This window comes from Schistocerca piceifrons, chromosome 2 (assembly GCF_021461385.2).
Source record: "Schistocerca piceifrons isolate TAMUIC-IGC-003096 chromosome 2, iqSchPice1.1, whole genome shotgun sequence".
NCBI classification, from domain to species: Eukaryota; Metazoa; Arthropoda; class Insecta; order Orthoptera; family Acrididae; genus Schistocerca; species Schistocerca piceifrons.
In genome coordinates this window covers 749,125,801-749,153,627 of record NC_060139.1, presented here as the reverse complement: position 1 = coordinate 749,153,627, position 27,827 = coordinate 749,125,801, and the positions used below count along the sequence as shown (strand labels likewise).

At 42.7% G+C, this 27,827-nt stretch overlaps 1 protein-coding gene across 1 annotated transcript in view; it reads left to right on the top strand.

The window, feature by feature from the left end:
- The window catches only part of LOC124776920 (monocarboxylate transporter 13-like), a 157,581-nt gene that overhangs the window by 83,747 nt on the left and 46,007 nt on the right, over positions 1-27,827 (top strand). The window contains exon 3 of the mRNA XM_047252134.1: positions 22,362-22,695. Within this exon, the coding sequence (XP_047108090.1) occupies positions 22,362-22,695 (334 nt within the window). The remainder of the gene's footprint in view (positions 1-22,361; positions 22,696-27,827) is intronic.

The window sequence follows — 27,827 nt, the reverse complement described above, 5'->3', positions numbered from 1 at the left end:
AGTGTTACGAATTCAGTAGTTTCTCTGCCTCGTGATGGCTGGGTGTTGTGTGCTGTCCTTAGGTTAGTTAGGTTTAAATAGTTCTAAGTTCTAGGGGACTGATGACCGTGGATGTGAAGTCCCATAGTGCTCAGAGCCATTTTGAATTCAGTAGCTCAAGAATGTCGATGCCTAAGTCTTGCGCATCCGCTGTTCATGAGTGCCAAAGACAATGTGCCTTTCCCAAGATGTATCATCTCCATAGTGGCTCACACAACTAATGTTCACGCTAGCCAGAGGCTGGTATCTCCGCCCACGCTGCTTAGTCTGTAATATCATTTTATACTAATTACGGATTTGAAAGTCATTCGTCTTTCCAGATGGGTTGGCGGGAACTGACCCTTTTTGTTAGTGTCTTAAATTGAGAAAATGGTTTTCATATTAAATGGGATACGCGCATTTTAATTGCAGGGCTGTGAATCGTTCACTCAGTTGCTTTGGCGCACTTCAGTATTTTTTTAGGCGCGCAAGGCAGGCTTGATCGTTGGCTTCTTCCCTCTGGATTAGAGCTGTGGCGATTCGTGAATGAGTCGTTCATTTGAACAACTCTAAATAAAGAATCATAAGAATCGAATCGTGGTACGGACGAATCGTCGTTCAAAAGAATCGTAAGAACGATTGTGTGTTTCCGAGTCGTGACGATTCCAAGTTCCAACGATTCATCGATTCTTAGTACGCTATGCTTCGAAGGCAACTTCCGAATCATGCCGAGTCGTGCCGAATGATTACGACCGTCAGATGGCAGTCAAGTGGAGGACGCATGTGAACAAACGAAGTTCGGAACGAACAAACGAAGTTCGTGGGCCGTAATACTATCCGTGAAAACCAAGCAGACACTTGGCGGTGTCGCCTTCTCACGTAAATAGTAGTGACAGCGGCAAGTTCTCATACCTATGCTTTGTATTTAGAAGAAATGAAAGTTAAGCTAAATTTGCCTTGTGGGAGGGCTGTCAGCTGCGTTATGAATTAAAAGGGTGATGTGGACTTGGAAATACAGCTTAGCACAGAAAAACATATGATATGAGACAAACCACGTCTGCCTCACTGCTAGATTTTGTTACTATAAAACAGACGTCTGTAGTTAGATACGTTCAAGCCACACAACCAAACTGGCATACCACGTAATTTTGCACCACCTTTCGCACAAATCGATTTCTCTTTCCTGGCATACTGAAATAAAACAATAGGTGCAATCAAATCAAACGTGACCTTTCATCAATTAAGGCATTACACGTATAAATCGAGAATCACACTTGTAACGTCATATGCATGTTTACTCATAAATAAACTATTTCTGGCATATCTTATCATGAGACAGTACGATTCTAACCCCATTGACAATTTGACATGTCCTGCCATCTGTAAAATGTAGGACTTTCTGTATTCCGTAAGAATCGTGCCATCGCAGGCTAGAATGAATCGTGAACAAATCGTAGGAATCGATTCGCAATGTGAAATTGAATCGTAGGAATCGAATCGGGAAAAAGAATCGTGTTGCCCAACTCTACTCTGGATGGTCAACAATGGGCGCAGGTGTCGCCGCCCTGTCGGCTAAATCCGACGTTTCACAATCCATCTGCCCTCTCACGAAGGGTTGTTATCACTTCAAAATCGCAGCAGGCCTTATGGCCTCTCATCTGCTCCGGCACCCACTCTCACGTTATTTATTTAAAGTCATTAATGGTCTCTCTGCATCACCATGGCAGACAGCCTCAGAAGCATAATTATCATTATGCTGCATCCATTTAAACCGAACTTACGTCAGTGATGTATGGAAATCAACTGTAATTTGTTAAAATCTCTCTTCCTGTGCTGTTATTTGACCTATTTTAAAATGGTATAGGAGCTTCTACACCTTCGTCTTCGTTGCTAAAAGAGTAAAACATTGTCGGTAAAACTGGTTATCACTGTTAGCATTCAACCGCGATTCTTATACATATATTTTAACAACGCGTTTCAAGAGACAATGCTCTCATCATCAGGTTGTAAAGTCTATGTCATGAAATTAAACGGACTAAAAAGACAAAATACCATCACAAATAGTTGGGAAGTCCATAGAGTAAAACAGAATTAAAAGTATATTGGACTGTGGGTCCTCGTCTTACATTGAAGTTGTTGACACAAGTCGATGGCCGTCCCATAGCTACCAAGTATGCTGTCGCACTGTGCCGGCTCGGGAGCTGTTGTGGACTGACGTGCCTAGGTGTTGTGGTGTGGTTACAGCCGTGTGCTTGACGGTAACGCTATGCTGTTGGGCGCCTTATTTCCTTATTGCATTGGTCTGTCATCGTTAGCCTCTGTCACTCCGTCAGTGACATGCTACAAGTTTAAAGTCGCATACTTACCCTAAAATTCTAAAAACCCGCTAAAAAATCTCATTTCTTTAAAATTATCTTGTGCATTTAGAATATTGCTTTGTTTCTTTTCATGGATAGCTATCTCGAATTCCTCTAGTAAATAAAGTTTCCTCCCTTTCTTTTCTACATGCAATATTTCTACGTTATCTTCTATGCTATTAAGGGGATGGCCTGTTTCATATATATGGTTCGCAACAGCTGATTTGTCATAATTTCCTAACCTGAACGCATCTTTGTTCTTTATACCGATCGCGAATGATCTTCCTGTCTGCCCTATATATTTTGCATCACAAGTTCTGCACTGAATCTTATAAACTCCCGATCTTACAAACTTTTCTCTTCTCGCCAATATCGTGCTTAAGGATGTACCTCACTAGGTTATTAGTCTGAAAAGCTATTTTAACATCGTATGGCTTAAAAATATTTGCTATCTTTTGTGAGACTGTTCCGTAGTATGGTATCGTGATAATTTTCACTTTCTCTCCATCAGGTTTTTTCTTTTAGCGCTCATTACTTTTCCGTAGCAGTTTTTTAAACATATCTGTTCTGTAACCGTTATTCATCGCTATTCTCTTAACGGTATTAATTTGTCTCCCTATCTTTTTCGCTTATAGGTATATTGACTGCCTCCAAAAGATCACATTGGTTGCTTTAGAGCACTGTAAGTGGTGTAGAATTAGCCCCAGGCACTCGTGCATGCCTTTCGGTAGTATGAAATGAGCGAGGTAAGAGGGGTCATCCTGATGACGTGGAGGAATAGCAGTAAGCAGCTATCGTGTTTGGCTGTGCCCACCATCAGTGTAAATAAAGTTCTCCGATTTGTCCCTATACGAGTGCGTAAGATCCTAAGTGTTTACAATGTTTGGTGTAGCACACTCAGGCCACGTGACAGCGTAAGAGTTGTGGTGGTAAGAAGATAATAGCCAACATGGACTGGGGACGAGTGTCATGCATTACCAATGGTAATGGGTTTCAGTGCCGAACGGAATTGATTTTGCTGGTGCCCATTCGCGCGGGTTATCGTAAATATGAACCATAATGTTCATTTCAAAATTCGGTGACAGTGTTATTCCTTTCAAGAATACACGACGAGAATTTTGCGGACGCTCCTGTCTCTCAAGATAACAGCCTATTTATTTATTTGTTTATTTCATAGGTTCCGTTGGAAGATGCGAGCCACAGCTGTTTGGTTATGTAACGAGTCAGTACATAGTTTACAAACGGATGATTAGCAAATTTACGAACGAAAAAAAAAGAACACGAATAAACTTGTAAGAGTGTACGCGTAAATAACGTATTTGAGAGAAAGGTTTTGAAATACTACTAGGAGTTCCTGTACAGAGTAGGACCGTGCTACAAGGAAACCTTTCAACTTACGTCTGAATAGTTACGGTTTATCATTCAATTTTTTTCAGTCCTGCTGGAATCTTATTGAAAAAGAAACCTTCTGAATACTGCACAGCTTTCTTGTACAATGTCTGAGAAAGTGTTATCGACGTGCAAGTCCTTTCTCTGTCCAGTGTTCACTGAATGTAAATAGCAGTTTCTTGTGACCGAGTCAATATTTTCAACAAAAGATCTCATGATGGAATGTATGTACGGCGACGCCAGAGTTAGAATTCGCCCACCTGAACTATGGCCAACACGAAGTTCGCGAACTGACAACGCAGATCAGCCTGATTCATTTCTGGGCTAAGAATATTCTTGGGCAGTGTTCAGAGTTGAACGAAAATAAAACACCATATGAGATAATAGGATGAAAGTACGCAAAGTAAACAAGCCTTCACGTTTTGGTATTAGAGACACTGGAGATAGTAGCAGTCAGATTATGTAAAAGATATTTGCTGTAATCCTTCCAAGAAAGTCGTCCATCTACTTTCACTTCTAGGATTTAAAATGGTAGCCTTCACGCACTGTTGGATCAGCTTAGGAGCAACAAATTTTCGCTTTTACAAGAATCTTTCAGTAACACTATGCATTGCGTTTTGTTGCAGTTAAGCATTAATTGGTTCCCTGAAAGCCACGTGCTGATGTCACTAACTATGCTATTAGCTATATTAATTACATTACATTACGTTTCACGTCTTTCAAAATAACAATTGTCTTCTGCAAAGAGAAATATTTTTTTCATCTGTCATTTTTGTGAAAGAAAAACAATGGGTCCTAACGCAGCACTGTGGCACTCCTGTCAGCCCCCCCCCCCTCCCCTCCGCCGTTGCACGTCACCCCACTTTCGGTCACCCCAGTCATATCGAAACCTATTCGCTATCTACTGACACCAGCGAACAGCCTTCGGCTTCCTACTTTCCACATATGAAGTGAACCATTGCTGAGCCTTTTTTTGTAATCCGTGTTCCAACTTGTGCAGAAGTATTGTACGGTCCACGCGACCAACCATGTTCGAAGAGCTTGCACGCACACGTTCCTTGTTCAGTGAAAATTGACACTCTACTGCACCTCAAGTGGCACACCAAATCACTCGATCTTAATTCTGTTTCAGTATCTGGAACCGTTTAGAAAAACGGATGAAATTTAGCAATCAGTATCAGCGCAGTTTAGTAGTTTTCAGGGATCTAACCATCACTGAGTAGTTTCATCTGGATATAAACTGAAGAAACGTAACGATTTTAATCGCGAAATTGGGGCCATCAGCAAGACTGGTGGTGGTGTATCACTAGCTTCAGGTCTGTGAGAGCGAGATGTTAGAGATCTTAAAGATGATCCTCACCTGACAAAGGAAGCAAGATTGACATAATGTCTAACATTTAAAGTCATCTTGTAGATATCTACAGTAGATATTTAGCACTGGAATGGACATAGGTATAATGTATCACTGCTCGAGTCTGTGTTAGACAAGCTCAAAAAACTCGTGAAGTCACTGACTCTCATAATGGCAAGCATTGTAGAACATTCATTTTCTCAGAACCCTACTACGGTATCTATGTTCGTTAATGACCTTTAGAGTTGATAAGAATTGTGTAAAACATAATCGGGTGGTTTTGCTTTGCAGTTCTACCGAAGAGTTTCAGTAACATGAACAACTACTGATTATATTATCAAGTTAGATTAAATGAAAGGGCCAACGTGATCGATTGTATAGCGGAGAATTCCCTGATAGAGAAACGCGCCTACAATGAAATCAGAATGCAAGACAATAGAGCGACCCAGTACTGAGCTATAATTGAAAATAAGGAAGAGAATAAAACGTGTGCTAAAATTGTAACTCTCAAATTATTTTCAAGTTGGAGGGCTTACCTGGCTGTTCCACAACTGCAATGTGAATTTTTTAAAAGTATGCAACGTTCTTGTCGCGAAAGGCTGTTATATAAATACAGAAATGCTGTCTCAAATGAAATTCCAATCTCATATTTCGTGATAGGAAGTTAAGTACCAGATCACGGAAACACGTAACCATAGTTACCTTCCCTAGATTCATACTTGGCTGAACAATTGGAGTTGTGATTAATAATGGGGCAAACTACCATCCGCTATATTTTGTATGGTGGCTTATATCAACATCTATTGAAGTACTTGCGACAACATAAATGACCAACACGGAAAACTTATTGTGCTGCTTTACGAGAGTTGGAAGGTAGCAATAATACATTTTTTCCTTGAAAATTGATTTCATTTCTTAGCCAACGTACAGCGTGTTTCTGCAGCTAGCGATGAGGGCATGTTCTAAAATTGTTTACTTCACATTTGATGGGTAGGATAGAAATGGATAAGCAGTGGTAGTGCCTTGTTTGTCACAACACATAAACAGAACCAGCAACATGAATGTCATACTGGAAGGCGATGTCCACGTCAGCAAACAATGTTTGTGCCGCAAAGGTAGCGGTTCACCTAAAACATAGACATAATCATGGTTGTAGCTCACCTTGGAGAGTAGCAATTGAACACACGGAAATAGATGACCCAGTCTCACCATTTAAGTGCACTTCCAATGCAGAAACAGCAGTAAGTAATCCATCACATAAAGTAATACGTGAAATACGTTTTTGTGAAAGAACTGTTGGGATCGCGGGGGGAGGGGGGGGGGGGGGGGGAGTGGGGAGTAAGGAGCACACCATTGGAGATGATGGTAATCATGGGGGATTCACCCAAAGGTGCCACCTCAGTCAAATAAACAGAAATAGAATGAGGCCAAAGACACGACGATTCTTCCAGGTGCACCCTGATTCCCTGTGATCTCATGCACAGGAGGTGGTCAGAACTTTTCTTCAGTGAACCTATTCATCATTCAGAAAGCTGTGGATACAATTACAGGCCCACTAGAGTCCTGCACTCGTTTAGGCAATGCAACTTTGCTTCTAAACAGACAGTGCCTTTTAAGCCCCAAAACTGCTTAAAGCTATGCTCTTCCACAGATATACTGTTCGCTTAGAGGCCCATCGAAAACAGAGTTCTTCACATAGTGTCGTACACACGCGGCTGCTTGATGGTTTAACTGAGGTAGATATAAAACATTATCTCTGTGATCAGGGCACACTGGCAGTCCATCGGGTTATGAAAAGGGTCGATGCAGAATTCGCGCCTACCCGCAGCCTTTTCATAGTGTTTGATCGAGTGGACCTCCCATTGAAGATCTAGACATACTATGAAGTCATCATCGTCAGACCCTACAAACCGAACCCAATGCGTTGCTACCAATGTCAGCGTTATAACCGTATTTGCATCTCCTGTGAAAACGCAGAAAAATGTGGCAGGGAGACCGCCCGATCCTCCTTGTTGCAGCATTTATACTGGCAACTGTGCCGCCTCGTCCCATGAATACCTTGTATACCTTTATGAGCGAGCGGTGCAAGAGATCTAGGTGAAAGAAAGGGCACCTCTCAATGTTGGTCGTAAAATGTTGTTGTTGTGGTTTTCAGTCCTGAGACTGGTTTGATGCAGCTCTCCATACTACACTATCCTGTGCAAGCTTCATCTCCCAGTACCTACTGCAACCTACATCCTTCTGAATCTGCTTAGTGTATTCATCTCTTGGTCTCCCTCTACGATTTTTACCCTCCACGCTGCCCTCCAATACAAAATTGGTGATCCCTTCATGCCTCAACACATGTGCTACCAACCGGTCCCTTCTTCTAGTCAAGTTGTGCCACAAACTCCTCTTCTCCCCAATCCTATTCAGTACCTCTTCATTAGTTATGTGTTCTACCCATCTAATCTTCAGCATTCTTCTGTAGCACCACATTTCGAAAGCTTCTATTCTCTTCTTGTCCAAACTATTTATCGTCCATGTTTCACTTCCATACACGGCTACACTCCATACAAATACTTTCAGAAACGACTTCCTGACACTTAAATCTATACTCGATGTTAACAAATTTCTCTTCTTCAGAAACGCTTTCCTTGCCGTTGCCAGTCTACATTTTATATCCTCTCTACTTCAACCATCATCAGTTATTTTGCTCCCCAAATAGCAAAACTCCTTTACTACTTTAAGTATCTCATTTCCTAATCTAATTCCCTCAGCATCACCTGATTTAATTCGACTACATTCCATAACCCTCGTTTTGCTTTTGTTGATGTTCATCTTACATCCTCCCTTCAAGACACTGTCCATTCCGTTCAACTGCTCTTCCAGGTCCTTTGCTGTCTCCGACAGAATTACAATGTCATCGGCGAACCTTAAAGTTTTTATTTTTTCTCCATGGATTTTAATACCCACTCCAAATTTTTCTTTTGTTTCCTTTACTGCTTGCTCAATATACAGATTGAACAACATCGGGGAGAGGCTACAACCCTGTCTCACTCCCTTCGCAACCACTGCTTCCCTTTCATGCCCCTCGACTCTTATAACTGCCATCTGCTTTCTGTACAAATTGTAAATAGCCTTTCGCTCTCTGTATTTTATCCTTGCCACCCTCAGAATTTGAAAGAGAGTATTCCAGTCAACATTGTCAAAACCATTCTCTAAGTCTACAAATGCTAGAAACGTAAAATGTTAGCTAGTCGATAATCTCGCATACCAGTATCTGGCAGTTACAGTACTGGTGTTACCATGTTACAGCCCATGAAAGATATTACAACGCAGACCAGCGACATCCAGTTCAGTGCTACCATTATGAAATCGCCTATTTCTTAGGTAACGTCCTCACTTCTGTCCACTACAATTGCCCAGCACTCCCAAAAAACCTTCGCCCACACCAGTAAAATCATTTGTGACGCAACCAGAAGAATGGAAATTTAAAAAGAAATACTTCAAAGATTACTCTTTGCGACCTTCGAGTCAGCAAACGTATTGGTTCATGTCTGACAAACGCAAAGGCACTAAGAAATGGAACAAAGACAGACTTTCTTCCCCTTCGCCAACTTATAGGGCCTCTAAAAAAGAGACACTACTGACACCTCCGTCTGTTCGACCCCCGTTTCACTGCTGAGAATTACCAACCAATTCTCCACCCTGCAGTCAGCTCGCCGACCCATGGTGGTTTAAGTGCCTCTTAAGAAATAATGGGTTCCTCCGACCTCAGAAACCTTTAGTAGTAGTAGTAGTAGTAGTAGTAGTAGTACGCAGTCAGAATCTGGCACTCAGCAGCCACCAAAGTAACTGCCCCTTATAAGAGAAATATCTGCTGCCATCTAATATGGCTGTTCTCCAATGAAACATCCGTGGCATCAGATCACACCAGGCAGATCTACAGTTGCTATTGCGATCGCACTGCCCAGTTGTTTTATGCCTCCAAGAAACGAAATTACGCCCTCAAGACCGTTTTGACGTCGTACATTTCACTCTAGTACCTTTCAATCTGCCTTCTGAGAAAAAGAGAGCCCAGCTAATGGGGGAGTCTTGACGCTCGTTTGGGACGACATCCATAGCCAAACCATTTCGTTGTACACCCAGCTACAAGCTGTTGTTGTCCAGATTTCTCTCCCCAATTACCCCTTTTCTGTCTGTAATACGTGCATACTCATATCCTCTAAGCTCACCAAGGCAGACATACTGCAGTTTAACCACTCGGCTCTCTCAACCCTTTCTGATACATGGAGACTTCAACGCTCACTATTCCATTTGGGGCTCTGAGAACCTGCACAAATGGCGGATATTCTCAACCAGCTTACTCTCATTTCTCTCAACACTGGTGAACCCACATTTCTTTCAGATTCCATACATTCTCGTTCCTGGATCTCCTTCTGCACAGCACAGCTTGCCCATCTTCTAGGGTGGTATATCCTCTGACACATACTCGAACGACCATTTCCTTTGCGCACTTCGTCTGCAAACTCGTGTCCCGCCTGCGCCGTCCTCTTACACATACTCCAGCGACCATTTCATGTGCGTAATTCCTATGCAAATTCGTCTCCCCTGTGTGCAAGACCAACTGGCAACTTTCTGAAGCTGACTGGAGGCTCTACTCTTCGCCGGCAGCCTTCGACTGATAGCATTCCCACAGCAGTGACAATCAGGTAGAGTACCTTACGAATATTATCCTTACCATCGCAGAATGTTCCATCCCCTGAACCTCTGTCTCACTGCGATGTTTCCCCGTCCCCCGGTGGGCTAAATAATGCCGCGATGTGGTTCGCTTGTGGAGACGTGCTCTGTGACTTTGAACGCCATCCGACAAAGGAGAACTGTATTAGTTATAAACAATTGTGCGCAAAGTGTCATCGCATTGTCAGAAGTAGCAAAAACAAGCCAGCGGGATCTCTCTTACTAATTCTTTTAGCCGATTTACTCCCTCTTCTGTGAGAGGTACCTTGTTTCCAGAAATCCGAAGTAGGTTACATCTGTTTTCTGGCCTGACTGTAGCGAACGATATCTTTGTGGACCCTGTCGATATTTCCAACACCTTGTGTCGATGAGTTCTCGAGCTCCGCCCATTACCTACCTAGGAAACGAGCGGAAGCGGCTCGGGGAGCTCAAACATGTTCTCACCTCGTCACGATCCTCCGCTCTAGGTCTGGACAATATTCACATTCCGATGCTACAGTACCCATTTCTCGATGGCAAGCACTTTCTCCTTTGTATGCATAATCGCATATGGATTGAAGGCGAGTTTTGCAATCATAGGCGTGAAGCCAATGTAGTCCCCCTACCCAAGCCCGATAAGGACAAACATCATCTATCCAACTGCCCCCCAGTTTTCCTCACCAGCAGTGTCTGCAGTGTGACGGAAAGCATGATCAATAGTCGGCTGGCAAGGTGGTTTGAATCTTGGAATTTGCTAACAAATTCGCAGTGTGGATTTCGTAAGAACCATTCTGCACTTGACCAGCTAGTGAGTATGGTTGTCAACCCACATTATGAAAAATTTTCTGCGGAAATACCAGATTGTAGCTATGTTTTTTGTTTTGAAGAAGGCGATACCTGCTGGAAGCCCCACGTGTGCATTGTACGGAGATGCCCGTCACCCAAGGCCGGCTGCCCCACCGTATTTGGGTTTTCAGATAGGTGTGGGTTCGGCTTTAGCAAACAGTTTTATTCAGGAGAACGAGGTACCTCAGGGCTCTATGCTTAGCGTAACCCTATTTGCCATGGCAATTGACCTTATCGTGAACTGCCTCCCGCCAGGCATCTCAGGCTCCCATTTCGTCGATGACTTTGCGATCTACTGCAGCTCTCAACGGACCTGTTCGCTTGAGTGACTACTTCAGCGATGTCTCGACCGTCCTTACTCGTGGAGTATCGACAATGGCTTCCACTTTTCCACTAAAAAAAAACTGTCTGCCTGAAATTTTGGCGGCGTAAGTAGTTTTTTCCACCGTCCTCACATCTCGGTCCTGTTGTCCTTCCGTTTGTCGAAACCACGAAATTCTTGGGACTTAGCCTCGACGGGAAACACTGTTGGTCCTCCCGCATATCTTACCTGGCATCACGCTGCACCCAGTCTCTAAATGTCCGACATATTTTAAACAGTACTTCGAGAGGGGCGGATCGGAAAATCCTCCATTTGTACCATTCCATTGTCCGATCAAACTAAGGGTGTTTCGTTTACTCGTTTGCACGACTGTCTTATTTTCACTGTGTCAGCACAATCCACCATAGGCGCATACGTATGGCCGTTGGAACTTCCGACACTAGCCCAGTAATGAGTTTCTATGCAGACACTGTCGAACTACTGCTGTCCTACCAGTGTGATGTTCTCCTCAGCAGAGACGTGTGCCGTCTGTCCCCCACGCCCAAGCCTCCATCCTGTGCGTCCTTCTTTGATAATTCCCTTGACCGGCAGTACGGAGTAAGTGCAACTTCTTTGTTGCCTACTGGAGTTCGCTGTCGTGTACTGCTTTAGAAGCTTAATCTGAAGTTCCCATTGGGTGAGAGCCCTTCACCGCCTTAGCTTCGTGCACAGGTTCGCGTTCAACTTGGACTTAGTTCACTTCACAAGGACACTACTCTAGATTCGACCTGTCGCTGTAAGTTTCTTGAACTTTGTCCACAACTTGGGGACAGCACCTTCGTCTCCACTGATGACTCCCAGATCGACTGTAGTGTCAAATGCGCCTTTGTCGTTGGCAACAAACGCATTAAATACTGGCTTCCAGACCCGAGCTCGATTTTTACTCTGGAGATTTCGATCCTCCATCAGGCCACCCAATACATCTAACGACACAGGGTTTTCAATTGTGTATTATGTTCCATTGCACTTAGTGCAATCCAGAGCCTGTGTGTACTGTACACATACCACCCATTGGTACAACGAATCCACTGATGCCTCCACTCCCTCTCTGATGATGAAACCAACGTGATCTTCATATTGGTACCTGGTCACATCGGAGTGTCGGGGAATGAAGCTGCCGCCACTACTGCAAAGGCTGCAGACACTACTTAGCCCTTATAGCTATTCTGTCGATTCAGATGATCTCTGTGTTGCAGCACTTGTTTAAGAAGACTGATCTTCTCTATATGGGAAAAAACTCCAGGAAATTAAACACCGCCCAACGTCTTGGACGACTTCCTCTCGCCCCTCTCGTCGCGAGGAGATACTTTTAGCTCGGCTGCGTATTGGGCACTGTCGTTTCAGTCACCGTCATTTGTTAATAGGAGACCCTGTACCACTCTGTGCTTACTGGAGCCAACCATTGAGAGCCAAGGCCGTTTTATAACGGTTCACATTTTAATGTACGTTTGCCATTTGAGTATCAGATTTTTAACAGATACACAAAGAGCTGTAGCTCACATTTCACTTGTTATTCGTCATAGTAATATGGCGAAGGAAATTTAATTTTCAACAGTTTAAGCATCCTCCTCAAAGGGGAAGTGATCGTTTTTAGCTATCGCTCTTCTCCAGTTGGTTAAGCTCCGAGTATTATCGACTTCAACTTCATCCGATAATTGACCATTTAAAGTTATGACACTGGCGCATATGACCTCAGCTGTTTTGCGCCCTAAAGAAGCAGCAGCAGCAGCAGCAGCAGCAGCAACAACAACAACAACAACGAGGAGGAGAAATCGCAAATCGCTGTCAAAAAGTCTTGCGGGTTGCTATGAACATATGGCAGCCATTGTGTTGGAATGTTGGGATTAGTGCGCTTCTGATCGACTGAGAACAATCGCGGAACTACCTCGCACACAGCTTTTTCATAACAGTTCCCCGTGCAGGATATTACCCACTCGCTCAGTTGACATGCCTACAATTTCAGATATTTTTATTCGCCGGTCTTCCATTACAATATCATTGATTTTGCCACTGGTTTCCTTTGTACCGACCTCAATTGGAGCGTGCTTAGTCTTCAGTGCTTGTTTGCATCCTGCACGGAAGCGTTGTACATTGATTGATACTGGTGTGTCTGACCGTCGCTTTGTTATTCCAGACACAGCCATAATGCTGCGTTTCCTACATTTTAAAAGCACTACTTTAACCATTGCACCATTTATGTGTACAAGGTGTGATCAAAAACTAGGGAATTTTTAATTTCGCGGACTTCATACATGCGACTTTCAAATTTTTGTCTTGTTGGCACACATCTTCCCGATGTCTCTTTGTATTTTCAGCTATTTCGAATATTTAGTTTATTGTTGACAACCAGAAAGCTTATGCATGTTTTGGAGTGCTCGGCGAATTTGTACTTTCGAAAAGATGGATCAAAGAATTTGCATTAAATTTTGCATGAAAAATGAAAGTGCAGCCAGCAACGCATTCAAAATGCTGATTTTGGCTTTTTGCGAATCTACTAAGAGTAAGATAAGTCAACGAGTGGTATAAATGTTTCAAAAAGGGTCGAGAAGACGTTGAAGACCGCTATCGACGTCCTAGCACGTACACTACTGACGACAATATGGAAGTACAGAATATGTTTCTCGAAATGGACGAATCACCATGAGATTGTTGATATCGGCATATTCTTTGGTACATGCTAAACAGTTTTTTCGTGTATTTTAGACATGAAACGTGTAGCAGGAAAGTTTGTTCCAAAATTTTTGAATTTCGACCAAAAGCGTCGCGTAGACAGCGCTCAGGAATTGCTGAATGAAATCGACAACGATCCAGTGTGTCTAAAGGAGTTCATAACAGCTGACGAAACATGGATGTACGGGTATGACATCGAAACCAAGGCTCTATCGTCCCAATGGAAATTGCCTGAAGAATCAAAGCCGAAAAAATTAGACCAGTTCGATTACATGTGAAGGTTCTTCTTACTGTTTTCATAATGAGTTGGTACCTTATGGTCGAACGCTCAGTAAGGAATACCAGTCGGAAGCTATGCGCAGTTTGCGTGAAGCAGGTCGAAGAAAACGACCAGAATTGTGGCAAAACCACTCGTGGAAATTGCATCGCGATAATGCTCCCTCTCACACCTCAGTGCTGAAGGAGCTGAAAACCACAATGGAAAGTAGGCCCCAGCAGTGCTGCCAGAATTTAAAAAATAAAGCGCAGGCACGAGTATTACTGTATCTGAGAGGGTTACTTCGAAGGAGACAGTTGATATCGATGAATAAATAAGGTTCCTTTAACAAAAATGAAAATCTCCGTTACTTTTTATCAGACTTCATATATTCTTGGGTTTGAAACTACGGCGAACTTAAGTCATTCCTCGGAAGGCAGTGCACAGTCTGCGCTTCTCTTGCACTACATAATGAGGTCCGACTGCCACATTTTACCGCGACCGCTTACTACGTAATCGTCGAGCGAGCGTGAATGCTCATGTTCGACTAGTCGACTCTTGAACAGGCCTGCACTAGGACGGCAACAGATTGTAAAGACAGCGGCAGCTCGTAACCACGCATTCGAAGGTATCTCGCAAACGGCTCGTTGCTGACCTAGGTTTATGTACGTGGGCCTCTCTTATGCCCCTCTGTTTGGCTGCCCGATCGGCCGCTTGTGTTGCTTGTGACTTTAAACCAGCCCTGGTTTTGGGTGTCTATATATTTTACCGGCAAACTGAAAACTTCCAGTTTATGGAATGCCTAGGCAATACATATAATCCGAATACCTTATTATGGTATGAAATACATCTTATTAATACTTTGCCTGGGTATTAACAGAACGCTGTCTACCCTTAAGACAAGTATGAGAGAAAGATAATTTAAATATTTTGGCTGTTAAAAGATCCAAAGACATAAACGTAACATCTTCAGTTCAGTTAGAGTTCAGCTGTCAGTTTCACTTTCGCTAAAAGGGGAAGTGGCACGTGATTATTGTGAAAATATTGTGGTCAGTCGTGCAAATCCAGTGACACAATGATTTTATTATGTTACAGTTAATGAGGGGAAATTCATCAAAAACAGTACTTTTTTCTAACAGATTGTTGCTATAATGATGTAATAAGGGATGTGAATACTGCTAACACTGTGTAAAAGAAGCAATCTCGTCATTATTGGTTAATGGAGTACAGTGCAATGAACGTCAGATCTACTAAGGAGACTGCGTACCCTATGTTTGTCCGTCCTCTTTTAGAATACTGCTGCGCGGTCTGGGATCCTTATCAGGTAGGAGTGACGGAGTACATCGAAAAAGTTCAAAGAACGGCAGCACGTTTTGTATTATCGCGAAATAGAGGAGAGTGTGTCACTGAATGATACAGGATTTTGGGGGAACATAGTTAAAACAAAGGCGTTTTTCGTTGCCGCGGAATCTTCTCACGAAATTCCAATCACCAACTTTCTCCTCCGAATCCGAAAATTTGTTGACCCCGATCTACATAGGGAGACGATCGCCTGGTAAAATAAGGGAAATCGGAGCTTCTTGTTCTCGCGCGCTATACGAGATTGGAATAATAGAGAATTGTGAAGGTGGTTCGATGAACCCTCTGTCAGGTACTTAATTGTGATTTGCAGAGTATCCATGTAGATGTAGATGCACACAAACTGACACAATTGCTGAAATGTGGTACAATCAAATTTTACACATCAGATGGCGAGTTGTTTAACATATCTTTAAAACATACCCTATTGCACATGGTGCGCGAGGCAGGGTGGTAAAGGAGTTGTCTGCCAGATCCGTTAAAATAACTCGCCATGACAGAGCTTTTCATACAAACCTATGAGCCCTTCCAGCAGAAGGGCTGTAGAAAAGGGATAATTGTAAAACCATTGATTCCTTCTGAATTTATCAATGCCAGCTTGACATAATTGATTTTCGAATTCATCCAGACGGTGCATATAAGCTCTTTCTAGTATACCGAGCTCACGTGACTAAGTTTTTGTACTCCAAGTTTTTAAAACAAGACAGTTTTGGATGTAGCATACCACTTGACAAGTATATTCACTCTTCTCGGAGCTCCATCAATACTCCAGTCTGACAACAGGAGTGAGATTGCCAACAAGTTGTTTCTTATTTACAAGAGTTCTGATTCCAACTCAAAATCGTACATGGGAAACCACATAGTCAAAGTAAAGGATGTGTTGGGACAGAGAACTGTGTGGAGAATGACAACTTGGATGCAGAGTGTGTAACCTCCCCCTCACTTACCGACCTTAATGACAGTGAAAAATGAAACCGCGTGTACCTAATGGGAGTTTTGGAAAAGCAATCGTCACCGAAGTTAACCTGTCGGTAAAGAGGGAGGAAAGGGTTACATCTAAATGAAAGGAAATGTGCTAATGAAACTGGTGGAAATTAATTTTGAAAAGGGGTAAAGTTAATAAGGAAAGTAAATGTGCAGCCGTTACATTAACAATTAACTATCGGTAATTAGGTATTTGAGATTTGGGGGAAATTACGGTCGCCAGTCCTAAGGACAATTACTATAGTAACTGAAAAAGAAAGGTTATTACACATATAATTAACACTAGAAGCGTGGCAACTGAAGGTTGACATGTGTAGTGTGAAAACTGAAAGTTTGTCAGAAGTAATAAATTTCGCTACACTCTGACTTAATTTAGCAAAAGAATTAATAAAACTGGAAAATCGAAAGTTAATTTAGTGACTGAAGTTAATAGTGAGCTTTCTTTCTGAAGCACACCGACATTCAGTAAAATAAGGTTAGTCTTGGACTACCTCAACAATCATTTCAAAAGCTACTTGAATCTACGCAATTTAGAAATAAGAGAATTAACTTTGAATTTGAATTAAATGATTCTGAACAATTAACAATAGTAAAATTTAGTACGTACCAAGCTGAGATGCAGTCACAGGTAAGCTAAAATACGGTAACAAAACTCGCACTCTTAATTTGTGCTTGTGTAATCTAACTATTGTAGCCAGCTAATGCTTGAATTGAACTTTGAAATTAAAGCAGTGAAATGGAATTATGCTGGCGTTTGAATTTCAACGACACTCGGGTTCATTTCGGAAAAGGAAGGGACCCTGCTTGGCAATGCAATTGGGACAATGAGCAACAAAGGTTCATGCTAAGTTGCTGTAATTTTGCGAGGCAAATGGAACAAGATTAAAAGCTGAGGTCTGCCATACAGTTCTAAAACTTTACGTGCTTCCAGTCTTCCTTGTTGGTTGATTGAAGGTTCGGAGCCGTCGATCGAGGAGGTGGGGACAGTCACTCATTGTCGGCCGTCGCTGTTGCAGAAGCTGGATGTTGGCGCGCCTTCTCTCGACACGGTCACAAGACGAAACGGGCTCTTGATGTGCGCTAGTTAATGTTTCCCGTCCGCGACACCATGTCAGAAACTATCATCGCAAGTCGAGCGCAATTACATGCTGCCAAACCCCGAAAGCGCGGCAACTCGCGGGAGCGTCACACAACACACCTGCTCCACTCGCTACTCCCGCCAGCCTCCGACTGCCCCGCCCGCGCTCCACGCGGCAGAGTTAACACTACCAAAGATCCTACACACTTTGAGTCTTCACACGACCTATCGATGTAATCGTTCGATAGCATTTTTCCCTAGGCAAGACCCAGCGTAAAAATACAAATAATATTTACGAAACAAACCAATTATACATCGACATAAGTGCATAAATATAAATATATCCAAACAGTAAAGCAATTACAATATATAAAGAGACAGAAATGTCATATCTTGAGGTAACAAAACAAGGAAAAAAATAATAGTACAATAGATGGAAATAGGAGGATATGCATTTCCGGCGTTACAAGTGAACAAGATAATCACTGGAGTGTGGATTTACAGTTCGTCCAGTTAATGGAACATCGAACCTATCATACTTTGCCTGTGTCCATTTCGCATTTTATAAAATACGTAAGCAGTTTTTACGTTTACTAGAATAAGTATTAATTTAAAATTAAACACCTTGCCCTAAAGTTCTAGGCATTTTATATATTGCCAAAGCCTTCTCTATCTTGCCCAGGCCCGCGTTTCTCAATCTTTTTCCCTCTGGAACACAACACAATACAACAAACTAGATTGCAACTTTCACGACATCCCTACATGTGATTTTTTTTTTCGCTAGATGCTAAAAAGCACAAAGTACACACATTTATTATTATGTGAGTGATCATTAATCATGGTCTTTTTCTTGCAAAGAGGGCTGCTCCAATAAACGATTTTGCGATAAATATTTTATGTTCTAGATATTTTATGAGAAGATTACATTAAGTCTCGTGACACATTTGACGTGTGTCACGACACGATGGTTGAGAAATGCTGACCTAAAAATTATGTGGTATGTTCAGAAAGTAAGTGTACTATATTTCTATATGTTTTTAGGAAAGTATATATGAAAAAATACAGGATATTGTTAATACACTTGGTAACTATATTTCGGCATAATCGCCATTCTTTTCCGTGCATGTGGTGAGCACACAAGCTTCTTTATGCCCTCATCGAAGAATAGCCCCAACAGCTCCACTTCAGAATCTTTCTGGACCCGCTTGTCAGTCGAAAATTTAATTCCACCCATATGTGCCTTCAGGAAGACGGAAAGATGATAATCTGGAGGTATCAAATCAGGAGAAAATGGGCTGTGGTTCGAAACATTCCAACCAAATGAATCAAAGAGCACCTTCGTGGCAAAGGGTGTGTGATAACTGTTGCTGTCATTCATGCACACTCAACTTATGAGCATGTCCCTTCTTTTGTTCTGAATGCTCTTTTTTTGGGTTTCGCAATATTGTTGTGCATTGATGGTCTCCCCAAGGCAGAAATTAGACCAAAATGATGCCTTTTCGGCTCCAAAACACTGTAGCTTTTTTTTCCGGCTGCTATTGTGTTTTTGAGTTTATTGGCAGATGGGACACTGACGGCTGTCTTTTTGTCTCAACCATGTAATGAGCCACTCAAGGTTCATCTCCAGTTACAATAGAGATCAAAAAAATCCTCACCTTCCAGTTAGTCACTCATGAAACTCACAGGCATTATAGACGTAATTTTTCTTGTGATGCTCTGTCAGCTAGAAAATTTGGAAATTTGTGGTAAGTTCCTATGGGATCACGCTGCTGAGATCATCAGTCCCTAGACTCACACTATACTTAACCCTTTCGTGGGCAAAATAATTGAGCATTTTTTTAATGAATGGAGAGCAGAAAGCAGTTAACAGATAGGTATATTTATCATACAGAATATCAAATTTGTTCCAACTGTGAAAGTGAGGTCATGCAACAAGGTGGGAAATATTCTTCCCACTGCCCTTGCTTGGAGTTTGACAGAAATAACTTTTTCAATATATGTCAAATGTACTTGATCAATTTACTTCTTTTGTTACAATGATTGATCACAATTACTTGTCATGAAATTTTCTGAAGCATGGGTCTATACAAAGTGGTATTTGACAATATGTACAAACACAACGAGTGCGCTTTTCTGCGGCTTTGGTACTAACATGACGCCACCTCCTGTAGGTTTCTCCTAAATAGAGTTGATGCTCCCCTACAGCCACATGAACAACATCTTCAGGTACTTCACCCTGGGAAGGATACTTCCCACCAGCAAAATGAAATACTGCAAGTAAAGTCCACAAGTAATATAAGTAAAACATATTTTACAACAAACAGGGAACACCAAATAATAAGACACCATAGCAAAAATCAAAAGTATTTATCTTATACTATAGCTTTGAGGCAGTGTGCGATTTGCAGGGGGGGATGGGGGGGATCCCCCCCCTCTGCATCGGACCATCCCCCCCTCTGGCTTTAGTTTATGCATCCCAACCTGGGATGTTTATTTCCCACGCACTGGAGTAAAACCTTACATGTAATTTAAATTTGTGGAGCCGAACACTAAAAGTTTTTAATACAGTCTTACTATTAATACTATTAATATGTTTGCTTATTAATTTTGAAAGTGTTACGTAGTAGTTAAGCATTTCAAAACATTTAGAACTAAATCATCATTCTCATGTTGTCATTGTTGCTTTAGTCTAAGGTGCGTCATCCGTTTACTTGCGAGCTTGCGAGGAAAGTAGTATGGCAGTCATACCGCAGCAGTCGTACCACAGAGTTGGGTGAGCTGGGGGCTGAAAGTCCCTCCCCGGGCCCTGACACAGGGTGGTGACTGGCCCGGTACCTGTGCGAACATTTACCGTTAGGCCACCTTTTGGCAACGGTATGGCACAGACTAACGCACCTGGGACGAAAGCACACATTACTAAATAACGCACCATCGTCTGCTTCTAGCTCCTAGGATACTATTTCGTGGATCTTCTTTAAATACTATTCTCTTCCACTATCGTTTTCTTTTGCTTTGGTTTTCATTCCCGTTGTTAGCTGCAAGTTCCAAGTAGGCCGCCGCTGCGATACTTTATCATCCTTTATACTGCAAGACTGACACACGTGTGGCACAAAGTCTGTTGCTTTGGTATAAATTAACCTGCCGCATGCAACATACGCCACAAGATGTTGCCCGTTGTAGCATGCTACAAGAAGACGCACGCCACATTTCCGTAGCATGCTACAATGTTGCAAGACGTCGCCCCAGCGTATACGAGGCTTTAGAGCCAGGTCTGTATTGTGTGGTGGATGTGATGTGTTGCGTACGAAACTAAAACCTGCAATCAGATTGAAACGTCGTGGAAAACTTTGAAGAGGTGTCATCCTGCAGCAAGATAACGCTCGCCCACATTCTGCCAAACGGACAGCCGATGCAATAAAGGAGTTGAGATTCGAGGTGCTGGAACATCCACCATACACTAAAGACCTGGCTCCAAGTGATTTTACATGTTTGGACCCTTAACGGAAGCACTACAGGGAAGAAGATTTGAAAGTGATGAAGACGTCATTGCTGCGGTGCAAAAGTGGTTACAGATGCAACCGAAAAACGTATTTTCTGATGAAATTAAAAAAAAAAAAAACTCGTAAAACGTCGGGAAAACTGCATTGAAGTCCAGGGAGGTTACGTAGAAAAATAACGCATGTTCCAGTTTTCTATCATCAGAATAAGTACAGCTTTTCACAAATGTACCTTTACTTTTTGAATTCCTGTCGTATACCTGTATGTAGATGATTTTGTAAATAAGCTTTACCCGTAATGTACTTTTAATGATATAACAAGGGATTGCTTTTCTGATAGTGCATACGCGTGAATAGTGAGTTTCGGCATTAACATCTATTTATAAATAACTGTTTAATCATGCGTAACGCCACGGTCCAAGCTAGTAACATATGTAATTATACTAACCCCCTGTGACATCCCCCCCCCCCCCTCCCCACTGGTAAAAGCACAAATCGCACACTGCTTTGAGGAAAATATCACAAAAATGTCACGCAAACAGCACAGAAAGGCTCCTCTACAGAGCAACACTCAGCCATACAATGCCTCTTCGCGAAGGTACAGCAAAAACGGCGGGAACTTCCGATTGAAAGTAGTACTGTATACTCTTCACTAGGTTGCAGCACCATACACAGGTGGGAACTGTGAATCCCACGGAGCTGGGAGCGAGTTCATTGTAGTGGGAAGCATGTTTCCCCAAGGCTCACGAAAGGGTTAATCTAGCTATAACTTACGCTACGGACGACACACACACACACACACACACACACACACACACACACACACACACACACACACCAGCGTGAGGACTCGAACCTCCGTTGGGGGGAGCTGCGCGCCTCTGTCAGTTGGTTTGGGGCTTATCTTGCCCACAGTTTCGGTGTCCCTGTTTATGCAAGTGTCTCGTATAAGAGACTTCTGGAGAGTTGTGGAATCATTGCAGAAATCTTATCCGCTGTCAGTTGGGGCTCTTCACAAACAAGTACCTCTTTTTTTTCCACCAACTCATCAGTCACAATGGAAGGTCTTCCACTCATCTGTTCATCATTAAATTTCCTACACCACTTAAATGCACTCGTTCTGTTCATAACCCCTTCGCTGTAAATCGTTTCGATTCGCGAAAAAAAAAAAAAAACGGTAGGTTTTATTCCTTCCGCGAGTAGGAAGTGGATCACAGCCAGCATGTTGCTCACACTTGGCGGGATTTCTTAACGACATCTTTCACGCAACTGGACACCACAACGTGGGTTTACGCACTCCCGTGTTCCAGCGATGCTCGCTCTGGTCAGGGGATCCCCCTCTACCGCTCATTGTTACCAACATCCAAAAACAGAAGCACACCCCGCTATTGCCACAGTACACTTTCTGAAAACGCCTCGTTTATACCAAATACGCTGTGGAGTGCGCTATTCGGACGTGCGAGACTAGGCCGCGTGCGTCGTGTGGTGCGGCAGGTGTGCATGGTGGGCGCGGTGGTGGCGGCGGCGGGCATGTCGGCGTCGGCGTGGGCGCACTCGCTGGCGCAGCTGCTGGTGTCGTTCGGCGTGGTCGCGGGCGCGGGGCTGGCGCTGTGCTACGTGGCGGCCGTGGTGACGGTGGCGCTGCACTTCCGGCGGCGGCGCGCGCTCGCCACGGGGCTCGCCGTCTGCGGCTCGGGCATGGGCACGCTCGCCTTCGCGCCGCTGTCGGCGCGCCTGCTCGAGTCCCTCGGCTGGCGGCCCACTGCGCTCGCGCTTGCCGCCCTCTTCCTGCACATCGCCGTCTGCGGCGCGCTCATGCGCCCACCTCGTAAGTTACTCTCAACTTGCTACAGCTGTAGACCGTAACAGAGTGGTATGTCGTTTCATTTACTGCATATTTAAAGACCAGTTGCCTAGTATTTTAAAAGCAGGCATAGGCATCTGCAAGGAGGTGGGACGGAGGGGCAAAATACACTACTGGCCATTAAAATTGCCACACCACGAAGATGACATGCTACAGACGCAAAATTCAACCGACAGGAAAAAGATGCCATGATATGCAAATGATTAGCTTTTCAGAGCATTCACGCAAGGTTGCCGCCAGTGGCAACTTCTGCAACGCGCTGACATGAGGAAAGTTTCCAGCCGATTTCTCATACACAAACAGCAGTTGACTGGCGTTGCCTGGTGAAACGTTGTTGTGATGCCTCGTGTGAGGAGGAGAAATGTGTACCATCACGTTTCTGACTTTGATAAAGGTCGGTTTGTAGCCTATTGCGATTGCGGTTTATCGTATCGCCCCCGACGTTTGCAGCAGCATCGACTATCAGCTCGGAGACCGTGGCTGCGGTTACCCTTTACTCTGCATCACAGACAGGAGCACCTGTGATGGTGTACTCAGCGACGAACCTGGGTGCACGAATGGCAAAACGTCATTTTTTTTTTTTTTTTTTTTTTTTTTGTACGATTCCAGGTTCTGTTTACAGCATCGTGATGGTCGCATCCGTGTTTGGCGACATCGCGGTGAACACACATTGGAAGTGTGTATTCGCCATCACCATACTGGCGTATCACCGGGCGTGATGGTATGGGGTGCCATTGGTTTCACGTCTCGGTCACCTCTTGTTTGCATTGACAGCACTTTGAATAGTGGACGTTACATTTCAGATGTGTTACGGCCTGTGGCTCTACCCTTCATTTGATCCCTGTGAAACCCTACATTTCAGCAGGACAATGCACGACCACATGTTCAAGGTCCTGTACGGGCCTTTCTGGATACAGAAAATATTCGACTGCTGCCCTGGCCAGCACATTCTCCATATCTCTCACCAACTGAAAACGTCTGGTCAATGGTGGTTGAGCAACTGGCTCGTCACAATACACCAATCACTACTCTTGATGAACTGTGGTATTGTGTTAAAGCTGCAACGGCAGCTGTACCTGTACACGTCATCCAAGCTCTGTTTGACTCAATGCCCAGGCATATCAAGGCCGAATCTGGTGTACAGACGTGTGGTACTCATTACTACCAATGATTGGAACATTAGTAAAGTACTTGATTCCAAATTGCTGAGAGTAATGGGTAGTATCGTGGCTTCAAGTACTATGTGAAAAACTTCCTGCAGATTAAAACTGTGTGCCAGATCAAGACTCAAACTTGAGACCTTTGCATTGTGGGCAAGCCCTCTGCTGATTGAGCTACCTGAGTACAACTCACAACCCGTCTTCATAGCTTCACTTCCGCCAGCACCTCATCTCCTACCTTCCAAACTTCACAGCAGCTCTCCTGCGAAACACTCAGGGCTATTACTCCTGGAAGAAAGGGTATTGTGGAGACATGGCTTAGCCAAAACCTGGGGAATGTTTCCAGAAGTTTAGCAAGAAAGCTTCTGTGAAGTTTGGAATTGAGGAGATGATGTACTGGTGGAAGTAAAGCTGTGAGGACTGGTTGCGACTCATGGTTGGGTAGCTCCATTGGAGCACTTGCCCGTGAAAGGCAAAGGTCTGTAGTTCAAATCTCGACCGGCACACAGTTCTAATCTGCCAGGAAGTTTCATATCAGTGCACTCTCCACTGCAGAGTGAAAATTCAATGCGAGCACTCTATAATTTACATCTGTTTGGTCGTCACATTCTTCACAGGATATATTGGCTTTTCTTTGGCACAATGGTTGTTTTGAGATAGTTACACAGTTAAGACGAATGCAAACCATTGCAGAGCAGAGCCAAAACTACCCTCACAAACTTTTCTGTCACTTCCCCACAGAGCCCTTATCGAGATGTAGGTAAGGACCAGTCCAACATCTCTGCACAGATTTCCAGGCGTAATATCTGCCAAACATCCATCCCAAATTCCTGCACAGTATAATTATAACTGGTTTACCATCTGTCTACAGACAAAGGAGACTCCCTGATGGCTTATTGACTTTGCATTCAGCTAAACACAGCAGAGTTATTGCAGTTGACTAAGAAGAACTCAGCCATGCTAATGTACAGTTTATCTATGGATGCAAATGTATCACTTTGGGGGGGGGGGGGAAGAGAGAGAGAGAGAGAGAGAGAGAGAGAGAGAGAGAGAGAGAGAGAGAGAGAGAGAGAGAGAGAGAATCTTCTCAGGTGAAAAGATGTTGTCTCCAGGAGCTGGATTCTTCTCAAAGTCTACGGGGTATAACACAACGCCACATGCAATCATAGACATGTAGCACCAAATTTCCCAGTCAAGCTGGCATGGCTGCACAGTAGACTGCAGAGACAAAGACCACTTTGGTCTGGTTGTAGTCTTTAAAAGTTGATCATAGCTGTCATTTCAGAGTCATTTTGTGAGGTTTGCAACAACTCTCTAGTCAAAGAATAAAAAAATGTAACTTGGAAAATACATTTTGCTCAACTTCAATTATGCTAGTCAACATTAAACAGCAAAAATCGTGAAAATTGTGTAATAAATGCATTTATCTATACAAATGTGAAATTGTGTAAGCAAACGAGTTGTTATAGATGGCATCATAGTTCAATATGAGTATTTCATAGTTTCTTGTTTTTGCACTTTGTAGAGACTTAATGTTGCATTTTTGCTAGTTACTTTGTTGCTATCCAACAGGCTTTTTCAATGAGCCTGATTTTTTTTGTTTCTGAGTTCTAGTTTTAGTTTTTAACCTGAAATTATTGGTGAATGAGTAAAAACTTCTTGGACACCTTGGATTTAATCGTGAGGATTTAATTTCGGATCATTCACCAATACACTAATAAAATATGAACACCACTTAGACATCAAAGCTATCCATCTTAAAAATATTGAGAAACCACTAGCAAATTTATTTCCTGGGACACAATATGTTCTCCAACTCACCAAATCATTTCCATGGAAAAATAGGAATTTTACAATCTTTCCTCCCTCTGGGATAAATTTTTGCAGACAGTTGTGACAGCATTTTGTACATTTTCCAGTTTTATATACAGGGTGAGTCACTAACTATTGCCACCAAGAATAACTACGAAAGTACGACGGTAGCTGAAAAGTTCTTGGGACAAATGTTGCATGGGACAAATGTTGCATGGGACAAATGTTGCATGGGACAACGGGGACCATAATATGTTGTTGGTTTTTTGTTGTTAGTTAGGGTCGCTTCAGAGATGTGGTCAACTTATTTTCTGGTAGCGGCTATTGAGATGAATGCAGCGATGTTTACCAGTAAGGTCTTTGAAAATCAATGAAGGTCAAAAAGGTTGCATGAATGTCCTTTTACAGAAGATATTCAAAGTGATGACCATCGGTATCAATGCAGTGCTGCAATCTTCTTATCTTGATTGAGTTGTATTCCTTATCACTTCAGCACTTATCAAAGCACATGCTGTAACAATCTCTGTCATATGTCCTGCAAATAGTAAATATTCGCCGAATACTAATGTGCCATTGACATGTAAACACCATTCAACAGTTTCAAAATACAACACTAATAGGAACGGTAAGACTAGTATTGTCGAATCAACCTATTATGAATGATGCATTCTTTAGAAGAACATGTCAATATGCTTCCCATTTATGGAGAATGCCAACAAAATTCAGTGAGAGCTAGAGATTTATATGCTGAAAGATATCCTCAACGTACTCACCCTACATGTTGTACATCTAAATATGTCTTTGATAAATTGAGAACTGGATTTTCAATGCATAGGAAACGTATCCGGCAAAGGAAATCTACTAACGAGGAAACAGAAAATGGTACGAGCTAGAGTCATGAGCTAGAGTAGCAGTGTTTGTGTTCTGTATCGTCATAAATATCATCCTTACCATATCAGTCTTCACCAAGAATTAAGGTACGGATTGTATGCATTGCATTGAATTCTGCCGATGGGCTCAACTTCAAATTCAAAGGGATGACACATTTATTTATTTGATTTTATTTACCGAATAGGCTACATACGTGACCTATGGAAATGTTAATTTGCATAACATGCATTATTGGGCAACTGAAAATCCACGTTGGCTGCATCAACTTGCACATCAGGACCCATGGTCGGTTAATGTATAGTGTAGGAAATTCTAGAGGACAGAATTATAGGCCCCAATTTCATCACAATGGGTGTCTGGCACATTTTTTGCTGATGGCTAGAAATGAATTGCAGAGACAATTCCCAAATCATTGGATTGGACATGGAGGAGATGTCATGGCCAGCTTTTCCACCAGACTTGACGTCTCTGGGATTTTTTTCTTTCTTGTGGGGATTTGTAAAGGACATTGTTTATAAAGATGTTCCAATGACACCTGAAGATATGAGAGAGAGAATTGTCAGGGCATGTGCTTCAATAAGTGCCGATGTGATAAGGATACCTCTCAGTCCATGATAAGATGATTTCAGCACTGCATTGATACTAATGGTAATCCCTTCGAACACCTTCTGTAAATGGACATTCATTCCACCTTCGTGACCTTTGCTGACCTTCAAAGACGTTACTGTTATACATCATTGGATTTGTCTCGATAGCCACCATGAGAAAATAGTACCAAACTATAGCACCCCATTTAAAAAAAACAAGTTGACCTTCATATCTCTGACGTGACCCCACCTAGCAACAAAATACCACAGTCATATTATGGTCCCCCCTTTGTCTCATGTAACTTTCGTCCTACAGACTTTTCAGCTCATATCATACTTTCGAAGTTGTTCTTGGTGGCAATAATACGCTGTTCCACATTACTAGGAAAAATTATTTCAAGCAACAGAAACAAGAGTAATGAGGACCTACAAAGAAAATTAAATTATTTGAAGGAAATGGAGGGTGTAAAATTATGTATGTTACTAACTTAGAACAAAACTAATACAAAGATAGGAAAGGGATAATCTTCAGATTTTCTTTTGCTATTAAAATGAAATACAACATACAAATTATGGTTAGTGTTCTTGCTACTCCAGGTGGGCATCAACAGAAGCAGAGCCTGTCTCACCCAACGTAGCATACAAA